The sequence below is a fragment of the Oreochromis niloticus genome, linkage group LG4 (genome assembly GCF_001858045.2).
Source record: "Oreochromis niloticus isolate F11D_XX linkage group LG4, O_niloticus_UMD_NMBU, whole genome shotgun sequence".
In the NCBI taxonomy this organism is placed as follows: Eukaryota; Metazoa; Chordata; class Actinopteri; order Cichliformes; family Cichlidae; genus Oreochromis; species Oreochromis niloticus.
Genome location: NC_031969.2, coordinates 29,020,633 through 29,040,886, shown reverse-complemented (window position 1 = coordinate 29,040,886; position 20,254 = coordinate 29,020,633). Strand labels below are relative to the sequence as shown.

At 42.0% G+C, this 20,254-nt stretch overlaps 1 protein-coding gene across 5 annotated transcripts; it reads right to left on the bottom strand.

Moving 5' to 3' along the window:
- Positions 1 to 1,521: 1,521 nt before the first annotated feature.
- Positions 1,522 to 19,834, bottom strand: LOC100694585 (uncharacterized). Of its 5 annotated transcripts, none has more exons than XM_019358405.2 (5): positions 19,700 to 19,834; positions 17,377 to 17,443; positions 4,339 to 4,929; positions 4,127 to 4,246; positions 1,522 to 3,159 (listed from the first exon to the last, which is right to left on the bottom strand). In XM_019358405.2, exons 2-5 carry the CDS (start codon positions 17,388 to 17,390, stop codon positions 2,163 to 2,165), a joined length of 1,722 nt encoding a protein of 573 aa, XP_019213950.1. In that variant the 5' UTR covers positions 17,391 to 17,443; positions 19,700 to 19,834; the 3' UTR covers positions 1,522 to 2,162. The 5 variants fall into 5 exon arrangements, with proteins under 5 accessions (XP_019213950.1, XP_019213951.1, XP_019213952.1 ...); XM_019358406.2 differs by lacking the exon at positions 19,700 to 19,834 and adding an exon at positions 17,625 to 17,729; XM_019358407.2 differs by lacking the exon at positions 19,700 to 19,834 and adding an exon at positions 17,527 to 17,665.
- Positions 19,835 to 20,254: the final 420 nt, after the last annotated feature.

The following is a 20,254-nucleotide window of genomic DNA, read 5'->3' as shown; positions in this document are numbered from 1 at the left end:
ACTTAGCCTCTTGTGTCCTTGTCTAGTCTCGTGTTTTTTGTATTACTTTTCCCTGGAACACTCTCTCACAGTCTGTTCTCTAAAACCTAAAAGAGGAATTATGGATTTGATCAACTGGTCCCTAAATGCAATTGACACCCTTTTCTCAATGAGAAGTCTGGGCTGGGGTGAGCCTGAGTGCTGAAGATATCTACCTATTCGGAACCATGGTAACAGGGTTCTGGCTGATCGGAGCTGGCTCGGCCCTGACTTATTGAAGAATTAAGAAAGCGGAACCGGCTGTTAAAACCCCCACAAGGCTGCCCGCTGGGATTGAAACGATGGGACGAGGTGTGAGTTTCTCAAAATGGGCTCATTGAGTGCAGCATGGATAAGATCTTGGAGAAGCTTATGGCTGCCGTGAATACTCAGAATAACACCTCTGAGCGCAAATTGGATCACATCTTGGAGAAGCTCACTGTGGTCGTGAGTTCTCAGAATCGGCTCTTTGAGCACAAGAATAACATCATCACGGAGCGTAAGGTTGATAACATCATGGAGAAGCTCACGGCTCTGCAACGGGAGATTGAGAGACCAGTGTTGGACTGTTAGAACAGCTTTGAAATTCTCATGAGTTGTTCGCACTAAAGTAAAAACCACCATCACTTCATGCGGATACCCCTTTGGCGCCAGCTGCGGTCTCTAGGCTGGAGCTGAACAACAACACCCTGATAACGACTGTGTTTAGACTGTTCTTCCCATTCTATGCAAGGCCACCTGGGTTGGCTGGAAGACTGTTTACTTAGCCTGGCAGGGCAAAGGACACTGTCTCAGCTGAACTCTGGACACATACACACACACACCATGTATATATATATATATATATATGTATATCTGTATATATGTATATCTATCTATCCACCCATCTATCCATCCATCCATCTGTATATGTGTGTATGTATATATATGTGTGTATGTGTATATATATATATATATATATATATATATATACATACACACATATATATACATACACACATGTGTATATATATATATATATATATATATATATGTGTGTAAGAGGCCACTGGAAAAGGTATCCATGTTTATCACATTACCATAGAGTTCGCCTTGTAATCGGAAGGTTGCCGGTTTGAGCCCCGGCTTGGACAGTCTCGGTCGTTGTGTCCTTGGGTAAGACAATTCCCTGTTGCCTACTGGTGGTGGTCAGAGGGCCCGGTGGCGCCAGCCTCGCCTCTGTCAGTGTGCCCCAGGGTGGCTGTGGCTACAATGTAGCTTGCCATCACCAGTGTGTGAATGGGTGGATGACTGGTTGTGTTAAAGCGCTTTGGGGTCCTTAGGGACTAGTAAAGCGCTATACAAATATAGGCCATTTCCCATTTACAGGCCAAGAAAAACTACAACGTCTATTTTTTCGTTTTGTTTTTTGTTTTAGTTTTCATCTAGTATCTGCTGCCTATCATCAACCACAGGCATAGCTTTTTAATTATATTCACTAAAACAATTCTGGATATTAACACATTTCACTGGATAAGTTAAAACTTTATATATCAACAGAGGGAAAATTTAAGGATACAAGTATTTATGCAAAAAGAAACAGACTACATTTACATTATGATCATTACATGTGATTAGTGCTGCTGTTAAATTACCAGTGCAGTACACACACAGCAGACGGGTCAGACTGGTACAAGAATATTTCATCTGTTCTAAAATCTGTGCACCAGAACTTCATGTAATTACTGTGTAATAACAGAACTATATTACAGAAAAAAATGTCTATATCTGGAAGTAATTCTTAAATAATGTTATTAATAAGGTTTTATATTTGACTGTGCAAATAAAATGTTCAGCAGAATTATGTACAAATCACATATATTATTCAAATTTTGCATTGACAGATATTTTCTCTGATACTTTATATTGCAGTAATCACAACTCTAGAATATATATTTTTTTCAGTTGACTTATTGGCAATTAATGTAATTACAGCATGAGGATGCCTCGCTGCGTGCTGTTACTGAAAAGACCTACAGTCTGAGGATTGCTTTCAAACATTTTCCACATAAAACGGCTCTATGATCTGATCATAGTTTCAGTTAGCATGAGTCGAGCACTTCAGTGATCAGTAATTTACAACTGTTTCATTGCAGTTTTTTTAATCATTCGACAGATGGTTCTACCCTTTCTGCTTCACTCTGTTTCTTCACCTCCATCTCCAGATAAATTGGAGTCTCCAGGACAGCCTTCTTATTTTCTGATGTTGGCAAACCTTCATTCAGAGAGTCATGCATCTTCTGCCATGAGTCGATCTCTGAACTCCAAAGTGCAGCTCGTGCTCTGATGAATTGTGAGACTTCAGTCTCGCTGCCTTTAGCCAGACTGATGCTGTCTTTACAGATGGAGAAAATATTAATGCCGAGGAAGAGAGCATTAACTGCAATGAAACCTGCTCTTGCTGACTTGGAGAGTGCAAGGGTCCCTTTGGCTGCTGCCTGACCAATATCTGGGATGTCTGAGGCAACCCTGGGTGCATTACGTAACGCTTGTCCTTTTTGAGCCACGACTTTCTCAGCACTCATGAGCAGCTCTTCAGGTTGTAACACCTTGACAGCAGAAGCTAAATCAACAAGTGCACCAATACCCTTTACAATAGCACCAGCTTTAGCTGCAATCTTGACAACTACCACAACCATATGTTGGTCAACTGCGTCCAGTTTGGCAATGGTTTGACTGGTAACCACCTTCAGACAACTCTGGAGACTCTTTACATCCTCCAAAAAGTTCTTGAAGACTTCAGAGGCTTTCTTTCGTTGTGTAGCATTTACTCCAACCTCTGTTGCAGTGGTCACAACGCTGTTGACTCCACTGGTGATTCCCAACCCGACTCCAGTCATTGTCAAAGCTAGAGAAACTCTTGCTGTGAAAGGACTTAATGCCAAACCAACAATGGACAGTACACCTCCAACTGCCCCCACAGAACTGCCTGCCACACTGGAAATCTTTGCCCCCTTATTCATTCTGTCTAACTGAACAGCTGTCTCCTCCAGCTCCTTTAGAAACTGCAGCATGGTGGGCTGTCGCTTGTCGAACTCACTAATGAACCCATGGCACGGTTCCTCCTGGAACAAGAACACCATTCGGAACTGCTCGTTCATCCTGAGAGAAGAAATTTAAAGTGGGGTGACAGATTTTAAAACTTTAGCATGTTATTGCAATATTAACAATATTTAGGTTTAGTTTTTAAGGCTGCATGACCAACAAAAACATGTATCCTACAAAACATTTTTTTGGTTGCAGGGATATAAGTCCTCCCTGCAGCCCATGAACAAGACTAAAGGTTTAACCTCCTACGACCCGAACTCTTTCAAGTCATGCATTTTTTATTTCTCTTTCCTATTTGTGCTGATGAATGTAAAAACAAAGAATTACCAGATTTTTTTTTTTTTTTAACCTGATTTTTGTTTCTGAGAGAAATGAGATCCACATATGAAGACATTAGTTTTAAATTTTGATAGAGCAGTGGCAGTATAATGTCCTCGTAAGTGGATATCAGGCCCTTGTAGAGCAAAATTTTGTATTTTGGTCTAGACAACCCAAAATGTGATCTCCACATATGTGAACGCCAGGTCCTAGGAGGTTAAGAAACATCTACGCTGGCTTGACTTTACAGATCCAAAAGCTACATCATTTTTTTGTATAGTGTAGTGTCCAGACCAAGCATATTTATCAGGGGTCTCGAACTCCAGGCCTCGAGGGGCAGTGTCCTTGCAGGTTTTAGATGTGTCCTTGATCCAACACAGCTGACTAAAATGGCTAAATTATCTCCTCAACTTGTCTTGAAGTTCTTCAGAGGCCTGGTAGTGAACTAACCATTTGATTCAGGTGTGTTGGCCCAGGGTGAGATCTAAAACCTGCAGGACACCGGCCCTCAAGGCCTGGAGTTCAAGACCCCTGATGCACTAGGAGTGAAACCGGTCTCACTGCAGCGGCAATGTCTACATCACAGCACCAACATCAAAGGACATCTTATGCAGGCCTGTAGGACACCAGCAGTATTTGACCCCTGAGATTAAAAAAAAAACAAGCTCTGTGTTGACACATATTTAGGAAGAGAAAAACGTACCTGATCTCATCAAGCTGATTTACATGATCAAGCATTCTCTGTATGTCATCCTCAGACAAATCCACATCAAGATCAACCACAGTTTCTACAGCCATCTTCAGACCAAAGTCACTGAAGCAGCTGTGAAGAACGCAGGTCAACTTATTTTATACAATAGATGATACTTAATGTGCAAAATTCTTTAATATCATGTATATAATTTATTTGTTTACCTTTTGTCCAACTTCTCACAGATTGTCTTGGAGGTCTGTATGTATCTGTCCAGCTGATATGCCAGCACTTCCACATTCTGGAGTTTGGGAAGGAAGAAGGCGTTGTCGTCTCTTTTAAACTCCAGCAGCAGAGGACAGATCACTCGTGCAGCCAAGATGACAGCCTGAACATACTCAGGACTGATCCCTTCTGGAAGGTGTAACACCTGGTTCTCCGTGAACACATGCAGCGAGGTCACTGCCAGCTTCTCCACCGCATCCAGGAAGCTGCTGAGACTCTCCAGGCCACTTGCAGTGTCCTTCAACACTTCAACCAGCTCATTCTCCAGCTCTGCACGCTTGCTGTCTACATTCACAGTCATCTTGCTCTTCATATACTCCACAAAGGCTTTACCTTTTTCCTCTGACTTAGTAACATGGTTGATGTTTAGGTCAAGTGCTTCAAGTCTATCTTTGATATCCCTCATCATTTCTACCTCGGTGTTTCTCCAGAGCATCCATTTAGAGAACATCTCACAGAATGCTCTCACTGTGTGGATGTAGATGAGGGTGTCTGTGGTGTAGCGGCACAAGGCCTCCTGTAGCTCATTTCTGTAACACAAAGCATCATCCGTTTGTGAGGTTTCTAGGGGAATTCAAACAAAACTTGTACATGACAGCTCGGTCGCAGAGCTCAGTATAAAGTGCACTACAGAACAACTTTAACAGTTTAAACACTTTTTTTTATGTTTGAATGGACTAGAGTGTAACCCAAATATTATAAGACCTTCCTCAACTTTCACTCACAGCAATTTAATGTGACATTTTTATCTCAAAGTGTTGAGTCTCACTGCCCACCTCCCCTAGAGTTCAGCTTCAGTTTGCTAATATTAGATTAGCAAAGTGTGAATCCACAAATCACTCATGTCCACAAAATGACCCAGCACAGCACAGAGTCCAACACAAACGCAAAAATGATTCAGCTTCAGATTTTATTTTGCTAGTAGTGCTAATTGGGTAGCACTTTGTCCACAATAGCTAATATTAGCAGTGTTCTACCAAAAACTCAATTCGTGGAAGAATTTTTGTTTAATCTTGGGCTAACATGATCTTGCCTGCAAGCCTATTGAATAGCTGCCTATCGAATGAAGCAAAATACTGGTTTTCAGCGCATATTGTCAATTAATTTATCCCTGACCTTATGTAGTACTTGGTAATTTAGCATTTGAAAATGGCTTTATCAGCTAAAGTTACAAATTAACCATCAATACATTTACACTTCCACAGTGGCATTTGGTCAAATTATTTCCATTTTTGGATGCTTGATGCCTGAGCTGATAGAAACTGACAACTAAGGATTGACAGGTTCTCAGTTACACCTGTACAATACTGAGCTATGCCTGATTGGATGAACAGACGTGGGCTGTCTGCCCAAGTTCCTTTATCTCAAACCAATGGTGGTGAAAGTTCATCACACCAGATGCGTCTGATTTGTATAAATTAGACGGGGCATACATTTTGAGCAAATGAGGAGCAGGCTACAAAACACAGTGTGTCGATGTGCCTGATACGCAGGCATTAAATACATGTACTGATCTCTTAGTTAATATTCAACATTATATGGTAATGGTAAATGGTAAATGGCCTGTACTTGTATAGCGCTTTACTAGCGCTAGTATGGTTCAAGGTTTTGTTTTTTACCAAAGCGCTTTACACATTCAGTCATCCACCCATTCACACACACATTCACACACTGGTGATGGCAAGCTACATGTAGCCACAGCCACCCTGGGGCGCACTGACAGAGCCGAGGCTGCCGGACACTGGCACCACCGGGCCCTCTAACCACCACCAGAGGGCCCAGTGCTCTATATACACAATAGAGCATCATAAAATTACAGGGTAGTCATGCGCAAGTCTCATTTTGTACTAAAGGGCTTGGTGAGACATCATCACATCCAGTCAAGTCCGGCCACTTTGTTTCCAAAATCCTACCACTACCATGACCTGGATGCATGAGGGTCTATACAGACGTCTCACTGTGGATTTAAAATGGGATCTAAAGTAATGATATAGACTTTCTTCATAGTCAGTTTGAAGTAAAGATAAAGATTCATTTTTTGAAGTGACAGCAGTGCCCATGAGAAATCAAAAGATGACAACAAGTGTCACACTTACTGGCACCAAAAGACATTCCCACTTCTTCTTAAGACTGATGTAGATTTGGTATTAATGTACCCTTTGAGGAAATGCCTCAAAAACATAAATAAATAGAAGAAAGAAGCTTTGGCAGAATGAGTAGCTTGGCTCCTTATTGAACTTGACACAGATCGGCTGTATGAGGCAGTCCTCCCAACACTCCTGTCTGGATTATCCTGTATTTGTTGTGGCGAATCCACTTAGCCAAAAAAATGGATCGGACATCAATTGTAGAAACGATAGTCTTTATATAAGGCTTCAAAAAGGGGAATGTACAACAAATAAACTGCTCGACATCAGCAACATATAATGGCTTCCCGAAACTTTCTTCGCTAGCTAACCCAGAGTACCTTTCCTCTACCACAAAGGATTCTGGGAAACGCAGTTTTCTAATGAAATACCTGTTAAATACTCCCTTTTAGCAGAAAATTAAATCTATAATTAACAGCTCTCACTAAACATGTGGCCAACACTTAAATCACTTACAAAATAACCAAAATGCTGTTATCAAACAATAAACTGCAATAAAGTTACAACATCCTCCCCCCCGATGAACAATCTGTTCATCTAAAGCTCTAGGTTATACAACAACTGAATCGGTCTTCTTAACAGAGTCCCCGTTGTCGTGCGAACTAAGCAAGATCTAACAAGACCGTCTCGACCAGGAAACATTTCTTCAATTCTTCCAAGTTTCCACACTTGTCTGGGGAGGCTGTCATGCCCAATGAGCACGACATCCCCTAGTTTTAGGGGTGTAGGCTTTGAAGCGTCACAGCAATGAGCTGACTTCAGCTCCAACAGATAGTCCCTTCTCCAGGTGTTCCAGAAGTTGGTCATGAGTTTCTGCCGGTATCTCCATCTCCGAGTAATGTCCTCTTTGTTAGGTGTTGGATGGTGTGTGTCCCTCCGAATTGACTTGGGTGGTAGAGATGTTAGTCGTTTGCCCACCAAAAAGTGGGCTGGAGTAAGTGGTTGCGGTTCATTTACCTCGTTGTGCACAAAGGTGAGAGGCCTAGAGTTCAGAGTAGCTTTGACTTCCGCCAACACAGTACACATTTCTTCAAAGTGGAGTGAAGCTCTACCTAACACCTTCTTGAGGCAGATTTTCACTGATCTGACAAGACGTTCCCAGAATCCACCCCACCAGGCTGCTCTTTCTGCAATGAACTTCCAAGTAATTCCTCTTTTCAAGAAAAACTCCAGCAAATGTGGGTCTTTAATTGTCTTCCACAGCTCCTTCAAATCTTGGTCTGCTCTCTTAAATGTTCTGGTATTGTCAGAATAGATAACTCTGCATAGCCCTCTCCTGGCAATGAATCTCTTCAACGCTAGCAAAAATGTCTCAGTTGACTGATCTGACACAAGCTCTAAATGGACAGCTCGTGTCACAGCACAGGTAAATAGGGCAATGTAGGATCTTTTCACAGAATCCTCTGTTTTCACATAGAGCGGCCCAGCAAAATCCACACCTGTAACTTCGAATGGTGGTGACTCGGATATTCGGTCTAGAGCTGGGCGATATGACCCAAAATTCATATCTCGATATTTTTTAGCTGGATGGCGATATAAGATATATATCTCGATATTTTTTTAAAGCCATAAAGTAAGAACAAAAAGAGAGTTCTTAGTCAAAGCTGTGTCCCAGATGTCACACAGGCACTTTTATTAACATACAGCATAGATGTACATGAATTATGAGCATTTATTAAATAATGATGCTCTATAAATAAAAGAAAACTATGTTGTTTTGTGCATAACAAAGAGCAAATTGTGCAGTCAAATTGTAAACTAACAGACGCTGAGCATAATAACAAAGACAGATTTCACAGCTGCTCTGTTCCCAACTTCTACTGCGTGACTGACAGCCTGGAGTTTGAAATCCGCTTCGTAACCATGTCTCTGGACAGGTGCCATTTATGGTCCTTATACACACACAATACGGTAATATTACGTTGAAGCACAGTACGTATCACTCCGCGAGGCTCCTCGGTAGCCGTAATGCTCCGACAATCCATCAAGCGGTGCAGCTCCGTAGCTTACCAAAATCGAACTAAAACATTTTTTGACAGATTGCTGAGCGCTGTGTATCACATAAAATCGGTTCGCGGTCATCAAGCACAACCAGAATTCATACAAAAGGCGCGCAGTCAACTTTTGAGAAGATGAAAGGATTTCAGGCCGTGCATGGCGTTAGCGTGGCTAGCTCGTTAGCGTGGTTAGCTCGTTAACACGTTGACACCGTCCAGCCCCACGCACGGGGCGATGCGCAGTAACTCATTAACGGAGGCGAGGTCGAGTAACTTTGCGTAAAGACAAAAGTGGACGAAAGAGAGGCAAACTTGTGGCTCCGCAACTATAATTATAACGTAACATAGACTATATCGATATAAAGGATATTGTCACATCTTATATCTCGTATAAAAATATATCGATATTTTTAAAAATCTCGATATATCGCCCAGCTCTAATTCGGTCCCTAGGCAAAGGTGCAGTTAGCTGATGCCCAGCCTTTGCCTTAAACCTCTTACACACAGTGCATCTGGTCACAATGCTCTTAACCAGCTGCCGAGCCCGGATGATCCAATATCTCTCTCTTATTTGTACAAGAGTGTCCCTCACTCCTGAATGCATCACCCTTTTGTGACAGTCCTGTATCAGCAGTTCTGAAAATCTGTGTTTGTTTGGCAGAATCCAAGGATGCTGCTCTCTGAACGTGAAGTCCGACTGCTGCAGCCTGCCTCCAACACTAAGCAGCTCATCTTCATCAAGGAATGGTTTCAGTTCCTGAATCTTACTGTCATTCATCATAGGTTTTCCTACCTTCAGTCTCTGGACCTCCTGGTTAAAACTGTGATGTTGTGCAACCTTAATCCAGTACTTCTCAGCATCAAGAAGCTCATTTGCTGTCAGCTCACCTTGCATCTTTGGTTGCATCGTTGTTTTTGCATTAGCTATGAATCTCCTAATCCATGCTGTCACTCTGAGCACTCTCTTCAGTTTGCCGTAACTCTCAAGCTTCAGTATTGGTTCACAGATGTCAGTATCATTAGCAGCAAACTGCATGGCTATTTGATGACTGGATTTAAGTTCTACATTCATTTCGTCTGAAATGTTTTGATCTTCAGACTCATGTATCCGATCTTCTGATACAAGAAAACTGGGGCCATTCCACCATAGCTGATTTTGTAGTAGGGCCTCCACTGATTGTCCTCTTGTGGGCAGGTCAGCGGGATTAGCCCTTCCTGGGATGTGTGATCATGAAGATGGACTCGTAAGAGTCTGGATCTCAGTCACTCGGTTTGCAACAAACGGTTTCCACCTTTGTGCCAAACTGCAAATCCATTGCAAAGTGATCATGGAGTCAGTCCACATTTTTATTTGGGCTTGCTCCATCTTCAGCGAGATGATCAAGTTGTTGGCCAATCTGGCCCCAATCACGGCTCCCATGAGTTCCAGACGTGGCAACGTCATTTTCTTTAGGGGAGCCACCCTGGCTTTAGATGCGACCAAGCTCATTGTCGTTTCTCCTTCTCGTGTTTTGCCTTGCAAATAGGCCACAGCACTGTATGCCCTTTCACTGGCATCACAAAACACATGTAATTCCAAGCCATCTTTGCTTTCTTGTTGCATATTGATTTGGTACCACCTTGGTATGGCGAGCTGGTGTAACTGAGTAAGCTCTGAACACCACTGTTGCCATTCTTGTGCCAGATCTGGTGGCAATTCTTCATCCCAGGAGAGCCCCCTCTCCCACATTGCTTGGAACATGCACTTGACCCTAATGGTGAAGGGGTTCAGAAACCCAAGTGGGTCATAAATTCGTGCTGAGGACTGCAGCACGCTTCGTTTGGTTCCTTTCTTCTCTGTTAGAAGCCTCACTAGTGAACTAAGGTCAAAGGTGAAATCATCAGGCTCTGGCCTCCACACTAATCCAAGCACCTTTAATGCTACTCCATTCATATCAGGTGCCATCATGTAATTTGTGGAGCTCTTCTCCCATTTCTGCCTCAGTTCAGCTGAGTTTGTCATCCATTTGCAAAGCGCCATACCAGCAGCCGCCAGTATTTCTTTGGCATTCGTCGTCATGTGATACGCCTCTTCCACTGAGCGTGTACTTGAAATGAAGTCATCTACGTAAAGTGACTCCCTTATTGTATTCACCACTTGTGGTTGGCTTGTTTCATATTGTTTTAGATGTCTTTCAATTGTCGCTGCAAGCAGAAACGGGCTTGGCGTAACTCCAAACACCACTCTCGTCATCCTCAGAATGCGCAGGTGATCATTCACTTCTCCTTTCGGTGCACCTGAGAACCACAGGAACCTGACTGCATCTCTGTCCCTTTCTGGAAGACGTATCTGCAGGAATGCTTGTTTTATGTCTGCCAGAAAGGCGATTTCGTGTTCCCTAAATCTAAGGAGAACACTGAGCAGATCTGGATTCAAATTTGGCCCCGTAAATAAGCAGTCATTCAGCGACAGACAGCCTTCTTCATGGGACGATGCATCAAAGACCACTCTTAATTTTGTAGTTGCTTTGTCCTCTCTCAGCACTGCATGGTGAGGCATATAATACATTACAGAGTCTGTGCCGCCGTTTGGTGTCACTTCCTCTGCAATGTTCTGGTCCAAGTAGTCCTCCACTACTTGATTATACCTGCTGAAGAGTGTGACATCCTTCTTAAATCTTTTACTCAGACCTTCCAGGCGTTTTTTGGCAACTCTGTAGTTGTCTGAGAGCTCTACCTTTTCTGGCTTCCATGGCAACTCCACCTGATATCGTCCATCTTTAAACATAGTCGTTCTCTCAAACATCTGCAGAGCCTCATCATCTTCTGGGTTCTTCGTTTTCTCGTTTGTAATACCCAGAGACTCTATTTCCCAGAATGCTTTCAGTTGCTTGGAGAGGAGTTTCTCTTCCTCACACGGAATGAACATGCAGGTTGCCTCTGTAACAGTTGATGCAGAGACTGGCCCCTGAACAGACCATCCGAAGGTACTCTCCAGTGCCACCAATGTTTCTGTAAGTCTCTCCACCCTTCCTGTCACGATCTGCCAATAGTAGTCAGCTCCTATGAGGACAGCAAGCTCTGGTTCCTCATTGGATCCTGGGAAGTCAGCCAGTTGTAGTCCTCTTTTCTTAAGCTCATGCTGGATCTGTTCACCAGGAACCTTCATTATTGCCGAGCACACTTGTGGGGTCTCCACAGCTTCTATTACAATGCTCTGGCTAGGATCCCAGATATTTTGTAGCATAACCTTCACTATGCCGCGCTGTGATCTTGTGGGAAAGGAGGACCCAAATGTGTGTAGTGTCAATGTCTCTTGCCTTATTACTGGTAAATTTAGGCTCTTCACCAACGTTTCATGTATGAAGCTTCTTTGGCTGCCTCCATCTAATAAGCAACGAGCTACCCTTCTGCCTGACGGGCCTTCAATCCACACCTTTGCAGTCTGTAGCAACACAGTGTTCTGTTCACCTGGTTTCACTCTTACTGAATGAGGGAGCACGGAGGAGACCACTGCTTCTTCTGGTTGGGATGGGGCCTGTACATCCACCTTTTCACCACCGCACACAGCAACATGATGTCTCCGTCCACATTTCTCACAGGACACATTCTTGATCTTACAGAATCTTGCAATGTGTTTCTGTCCCAAACACACAAAACATCTCCCCATTCTCTTTAACTTGTCCTTTCTTTGAAGCGTGTCATTATTTGGGCAGTTTTCCGATTTGTGATCGTCACACTCACAGAATATACAGGTGTTTTGTTTCTGGCTGGCTGTGTACAGGGCAGCAGTAGATTGTATGCTAGGTCTTTTAAACCTCACATCACTGAACGGTGGCTTGTACAGTTTATTTTCAGTTTTCTGTGGATTGTACGACTTTGTCATTTGCAGCGCTCTTTCTCTGCTCTGAACCTCCTTCTGTAGGAATGTGACCATTTCCGACACTTTCCACTCTTCATCTCCATTTCTCTGACGGCTGTATTCAAGAGCTATATCATCTGGAATCATCTTTAGCAATACTGGGCATAACAAGCTTCCGTAGCTTTCTGACACTACACCCAATGACTCTAAACTTCTGATCTGAATTTCACATTCATCATACAGCTGCCTCAAAGCATGCACATCAGAGGATTTTTTAACAGGGGTGAGGTTCAGCAGTTTTGACATGTGCGCACTAATTACTACATCCTTTCTTCCAAATCGGTTTTGCAGTAACTCAATTGCGTTGTCATAATTTTCATCTGTCAACATCAGTCCTGTAACTGCCTTTGCTGCTTGGCCAGTGAGATAGGTTTTCAAATATGTAAACTTCTCTCTTTTGCATAGTGCATCATTGTGGAATAACAGCTTCATATTGACTCCAAAACTCCTGCCACAAACTGGCATCTCCATCATATTTGTGAATGAACAGCTTAGGAAGCTTTACCGATGCTCTCTGTGCCAATGAATGAGCAGAGCTAGAGTCACTCACCCTTTGATGCGCGGCTCGTTCGCGGCAATCCTCATTTCTCTTAATTATGCGCCGTGCACGGCTCTTGGACAGGATGATGCGCTCCTTATATCCCTCTGCGCTTTCGATCTCCATTTCCAGGTCATCCAGAGCTGTTTTACGTTCTATTTCACTATCTAAGGCATACAAACTGAGCTCCTTTGCCGACAGCATTTCCAGTAATGTGCTCAGATGGTCAGTGTCCGGATCTGGTTTAGCCATTTCGGAGTCAATTTGATGTACAAGTCGTGTGGTAGCACCTCTTATCGTCCCACGTTTCCGTTTTGTTCTTTCCATTTCTCTCTGATGCTCGTCATCCGCCACTCCCGCAGCTTCGGCGGCGGCTCCGCGTAAATCCTGTTCGCTCATTTCTCCCGGGTTTCGGCACCAAAAAATGTTGTGGCGAATCCACTTAGCCAAAAAAATGGATCGGACATCAATTGTAGAAACGATAGTCTTTATATAAGGCTTCAAAAAGGGGAATGTACAACAAATAAACTGCTCGACATCAGCAACATATAATGGCTTCCCGAAACTTTCTTCGCTAGCTAACCCAGAGTACCTTTCCTCTACCACAAAGGATTCTGGGAAACGCAGTTTTCTAATGAAATACCTGTTAAATACTCCCTTTTAGCAGAAAATTAAATCTATAATTAACAGCTCTCACTAAACATGTGGCTAACACTTAAATCACTTACAAAATAACCAAAATGCTGTTATCAAACAATAAACTGCAATAAAGTTACAACAGTATTCATCATTAAAAAATTTTCACTACCCTTTTAAAATGAAATTACATCTTCTATGTTTGTTTTGTAACTTTAGTACTTGAAGACTTTGTGAATGCCTTTCGGTAGGTATACCATTACACAGTTGGGGTTTGTTATATTGTCTCTATGGTTCAAGGTTTTGTTTGTATTCTAAAGATGCACTAATATAACAGAGATTTAAATAACATGCAGCGAAACCTCAGCAAAGGTTTGTCATTGTTTGATTAACAAAGAGTCTCAGGGTTGTGGTATTTTGTTGGCTCAGATAGACAAACTTGTTTTGTACCAACAAAGGCCTGAAAGTCCTTATTTTGTATTTTACTTATAAAGTAAGTGACTGCTTTACTGTTTTTCAACGAAAAAAAAAAATATATATACACACACACACACACACACACACACACAGATAGATAGATAGATAGATAGATAGATAGATAGATAGATAGATAGATAGATAGATAGAAAAAAATCATAATGTAGAGACAGATGAGTAGCCACTGAAGTCACAAACAGGCTAATATTCTCACAAAACAGGCCTTTTCACAAGAAGCACAATTAAAATATCAAACTGAATAAATACAGCTGTGTGCTCTGCCGCTGTTACTGCTGAATATCATGGAACCACCTTTAACATTATAAATCACCAGTGTTGGGTAAGTTACTTTAAATTAGTAACTTAGTTACATTACTAGTTACTTCTCTAAAAAAGTAACTCAGTTACTTCAAGTTACTCGTTACTTTCAAAGTAACTAGTTACTAGGGAAAGTAACTTTGGTTTTACTCAGAATTCTCTTGTTAATGTGTTGCTTCCGTAACTGGATACCCAGCAAGATTGCCAGTCTTCTAGCTTGCTTACTTGCCACAAGTGCACTGTGCCACCTACCAACAGAATGGAGAAAATAATGTGCACATTTCCACAAGAGAAATTCCACGCCTGGACCGTCGTTGACCGCCGCCATGATTCTAGCCTGCTTTTTACATCCAACACAAAAACTGCAGTCGTGGTGCTTTTGATTGTACTCAGAACTTGGAAATTCTGCCTTCTGAATAGGAAGATGTAGGTAATATGTAGGTAACACCAGACTGCAGATGAGCTGCATACAGAGCTGGACTGGGACAAAAAAAATCGTCCCGGGCATTTTGACTAGAGACCGGCCCACCATTATAGGAAAAATCATAAAGCCTTTGAATGAAAATAAACACTGTTGTGACAGTGATGTACACTGTTCTGATGGTATATATGTATCAATCTATCAATTGTTTGTTGTAAGACGCAGATAATTATTTTTTTAAAAGCGAGACATTTTAAATGAGAATAATAAAGAAAAGTATTTCCTTGTCCCCCCCTTTCCCTGTTAATGCCCTACCTGGCCCCCTGGCAACACTTTGCTAGACCCGCCCCTGCACAGTTACCAGCTGTCAGCTACGTAGAAAAGGATCCTGGTGTTATTTGTCTGTCAGAAACAGTTCATAACTTCCCTTCAACTCATTCATGTCACCTAAAAGGTAAACCTGTTTCTACATCACCTGTTCAGCTCTGATGATTCAGTAAGGACATCTCCTGGTTTCATCTGCATGTTTCCCTCTCACCAGATAACCAAACCGATATCATGACCAGCAGCTTTACAGCTGTGGCTCCAGCAAACATCAGCTGATACTAGAAATTAATATTAAATAAATTCTAACAACAGCTGATCAAGCTTAAACGTGCTGCTGTTGTTTAACGCGACATCCGCTGGTTTCCTCTTTCTGGCGCAAAGTGGGCGATAAATAAACAAGAGAGAAAAGCCGATCAGCTGATCATTGATCAGTTTCTTGATTGAAGTAGAAACGGGAGAGGGAGGGGGGAGAGAATGAGAGAAGAAGAGGCAGCTGTGCAGCTTCAGCTTTGTGTCTTTTTCATTGTAGCTGAAGTCCGGGACAAACTGTGTTCCTTTTCACCTCAGTACGAAACGCGTAATATTTTCTCTGAATACCAGACGATTCTGTTTTTTACGGGACGGTTGGCAACTCTAATAATTAACCGTATGAACAAAATAAAGTTCAACATCAGTAACATAGCACCCACACAGCTGTATAGAAACTCCATCAGCTAGCACGCAGTACGAAAATGTCAGCATACTGAAAATAAACTCCACCTAAACTTGGTTTATATCTGACCCAGATAGACTGCAGGTCATAACTTCTTACCTGAAGTTCAGTTCACCTGACACTCGGACCGGCGGCCACTTCGGGTCTCTCCTCTTGCCTCCCTTTTCCTTCATCCACCTGCTGGCTTCCACCACTTGCTAATGTTATTGAATCTGTGGAAGCTCCGCGATATCCACCACACGAAGTAACGAGTAACGAGCCTATCTAAATCCCAGTAACGAGTAACGCGTTCCTGGTTTTGGCATAATAACTAGTTACCGTGCTCGTTACCACAATAATAACGTAGTTACTGTAACGCGTTACTTAATAACGCGTTAGTCCCAACACTGTAAATCACACACTACTGTGCTTTAACAAGTACATGTTAAAATGTCTTTTGCAGAAATCACTATTCAGCTTTAACCTTCTTAGCTGCTTTTTTATAATATAACCACTAGATGGCGCCAAATTACAAAAGGCTATGGGTCAGTAAATTGAGTTATTAGGACAGGTTTTAATAAAATGGTGTACTGCAATTCTGTGTTTTTTCTTTTTTCCTTTTTTATATATTTCCTCTGTTTTGTCCTGGTGATGTTGCTGTACACCAACAGAAGATAGAGCTCTTCTTCTTCTTCCTTGGGTGTGTACTGTGTATATTGTGCTTCATCATTTTCAAATTTATTAAAAATCTGCAAACTTGAATATTTGTCACCCAAGTCCTGTACTCGTGGGACTTTTATTATTTATTATAAAGCCCGACTTCAGACATGCATAAGCAGGTAACATTAATGTGACTAAGTCATTTTGCCCTAGAGGTATTTTGTTTAGCCCTCAATGATCATAGCGGTAGCAAAACACCTGGAATATTAATTAGCAGCACATTCATTATCAGATTGTTAACATTAATGCAACAGTGCTCATTTATCATTGAGATGTCTGTTACAGTTGCAGTGTTTATGACTTAACCACAGACTTTGTCCTTTAATACATCTCTATATAAAGTTTTTTTATAGCCCCTCCAAACGTTTATGTAAGGAGTCATTGTGATTGAAAGAAAGAAAAAAAGCAAAGATGTGCTTTCTTAGGGAATTATTATTATTATTATTATTATTGCATATTTGTACATTTTTTAGGTTTAAAAGATTAAAATATGAAAAGGCTAAAAGTCTAACTGCTAACAAAGAGACACGTTTTCGTGTAAAAACCACCAGTCCCATCACAAGTTTTAAAAATTAAATCTAACATAAAAACTTGGATGTAACCGGAACTGCAGCTGATTAAAGTGAAAGAGTAAATACGTAAAACTAAAGTGGTCCTGTTCCTAAACGATTCTTATAAAGTCGCTGGGTGTGTCTTTAAAATCGTTTCTTCCGTGTTTTGTTCTAGTTTGTCACTTAATCAGTACATATATGTATTTCACTACATGCACTCTAAAAGTTTTCCGTGCACCATGAGCCGCCTTACCTTGCCTCAGACATCTTCTTCTTCTCTGTGTGTTGTGTTCAGGTCCTCGCGGAGGTCTCACCTTTATCTGCACAAAGGAAACAAGAACAGGATGGATCTGAAGCCCGCAGTCCAGCTGTTGTAGAAATTAACAAGCTCTCAATACCACACCTCGAGTGGACCTGCTGAAATAACTGCATAACCACTCAGTAATTAAACTGCCCGGTCACAAAAGTTTTGTTTTCCTTTCTCCACATTATGAGCCACACCTGTTTGTGTAGCACATTGGATCATTGTCCCAATTCTCAGCCAAGGATTTATCCGATGCTGCTTTTTTTATCCACGTTTGCCTTCCAAATGAACTCGAACACTCCACCTCAAAGTACGGGGGGAAACAGATGTACTGAACATATCTTTATAAAAACTTCTATGTCAGCAGTTGGATGACTGATCGCCAAACAATCCTGAATACTTTGCATATCTTTCATGAACTTTGGGAGGACATCACTGACTTTGCTTTTCTGCGTGCGTTAAACGCCAATCTCTGTTGAACTCATTGATGAAGTGTAAGCATTATGTTTCTTGGAACAACAACACCATCCGGAAGTTTGGGTCCATCCTTATCAGGGGAAACAGATATTTATTTTAGATTTCACATCTAGTTTTGGTTTCAAGTTTAGTTTTAGTTAAATATAATAGCCTTGGGGGAGCTGTTCATGGTCACAGCAAGATTTCAAAGAGATCTGAGGGAGGTGGTGAAAGTAAAAATATTCCAAACCAGTTTTTGTTTTGTCATTATTACAAAGTTGAGACCAGTGGCGGTCCTAGCCTGTTTGGCGCCCCGGGTGAACACTCCCTCTGCCACCCCCCCCCCCCCCCCCCCCCCCACACACACACACACACACACATAAAACATATTAAGGATTATACATTAACATAAAACTGTTGTCGGAACCATACTGAATTTCGCCAGAGAAACACACACACATATGAAGAGAAAGAGAGTATGCATTGTATGCAAACGGCTACCAAACAGCCATCATAATTCGTCATACAATCATGAGAACAGGACAAATCAACAATCGACAATGACTAATTAATGTTAAAATCTGTAACGTAATGTATTGTTTGGAGTTTAGTCTGTTACTGTTACTATTTTTACCATTTCTTTTTGGAGCAACTGTAATCCACATTATTTTCTTAGGGATTAATAAAGTATTCTGATTCTGATTGTTTCAGGATGACCTGCCATTATCCAATGACACATCTGCTTACCTGTATCTTTTGCTCATTTCTCCTCCTCTTCTTTTCTATTTTTTCTAAACTGAGCACCTGATGGCTTTGAACTTTTCTTGTCCATCTTCCATTGGTTTTAATTTTGCACTCCAGTATGAACACCCATCCCTCAACCCGAGGATCACCACAACATAATCTAACACACCTAGTTCACAGATTCACTTTGTCTAGGGTGCATTTCTGAGATTTCACACAACCCAGGATTCAAATCATGAATACATAATGGGCTTGGATTTACAACATTATGAATGAAATGTGCTCTATTTGGAAGCAGCCGCCCCCCTCCCCTTTCGACGGGTTGTGTGTGAGACTTTAAATCATCAAACTGTAAATTTTAAATTGTTATTGATCCCTTTACCCCTGGTCCTAAAGTGTATATTTATTTTCTTACTCTTCTTATATATATTGTTTGTTTACTTGCACAGCTGTAACTGGAGCCTCGTCGTCTCGTCTCTCTATATACTGGACTGTATGTAGCGGAGATGACAATAAAGTTTACTTTGACTTCAGCAACGAGCAGGCGCACTGAGGGCTCTCGCGCTCACTTTTCGTGTATAGAATTTCGAAAAAACATCGGTGCAAATTATAAGTATGTATCATGATGTCTGGTGTTTTCGTGTTTGTTGGTTTGTTTTTATTTTGTTTTATTTTGCGAGTTGGTTATTAGACGCTGCTCCAGCCGGTCAGAGAATCCCCCGCCGCCCCGCCCTCTCCTCTCTGCGCCGCAAGCAGCAGGCGCACCTCGCAAAGGAAGGGCGCCCTTACTCCCAGCAAATGGGCGATAGAAAACCGATCGGTGCCTATGCCATTCCCAATATGCGCTGGCATGACGTCGGGGCAGCATGAGTACGAGCAATTTTTTTTTTTTGCCGATGCCCGTGATGCCGCCCCCCACCACGATGCCGCCCCGGGCAACCGCCCGTGTCGCCCGTATCTAAAACCGCTACTGGTTGAGACTGAAGGGGGGAAACACTACAACTTTATCATTTTAAAACATACATTACAACATGACAAAGTCTGCAAAACCTGAGGTTTCAGTACAAATTACCTGATTTCATCGAGCTGATTAATGTGACAAAGTATGTCTTGTGTGTCACTTTCAGGCAAATCCGTGAAGAGGTCTATCTGACTTATGTTCTTCATCAGGGGAAAGTGTAACCACGGTAACGTCTGACCCCACTTCCGCCAATCCCTTTATTGTGGCGGGAATGAACCCTGTATAAGTTCCGGGTCAATCAGCTCTACGTTCCCTGCTCCTCTGGTTGCTGTTGTCCCTGTGGTTGGCGTACTTGTCAGATATCGACAAATTATACACTACATACCAGTTGACAGCGTGCAATATCCCGGCCGATTCATTCATCTTTACACCACCTCGCAATCGACTCAACGGTGAGTTATTTGTTTGTTTGGTTTAAAGAAAATGCGGAGCCGCGGTCGCGCATTCTAAAACGCCGGTAAGCTAATGCTAGGCTAGTGGCAGTAAGTGCAATTACTAGTTTTATTTATTGAATATTGTTGTTTTTGTTTATTCCACTATGGCCGAATGTTGAATTAACGTATCAAGAGTTGAACGAGTGATTTGACTTTTGTAGTTTTGTCTGTT

Excerpts from the sequence above, each read along its gene's own strand:
- LOC100694585 (XM_019358404.2), bottom strand. The coding sequence starts at position 13,029 with ATGAGGATTGCCGCGAACGAGCCGCGCATCAAAGG. Across the intron at positions 4,930-12,994 it reads AACGAGCCGCGCATCAAAGG|AAATGAGCTACAGGAGGCCT; the intron begins GTGAGTGACTCT and ends TTTGTGTTACAG. Across the intron at positions 4,247-4,338 it reads TGTGAGAAGTTGGACAAAAG|CTGCTTCAGTGACTTTGGTC; the intron begins GTAAACAAATAA and ends CGTTCTTCACAG.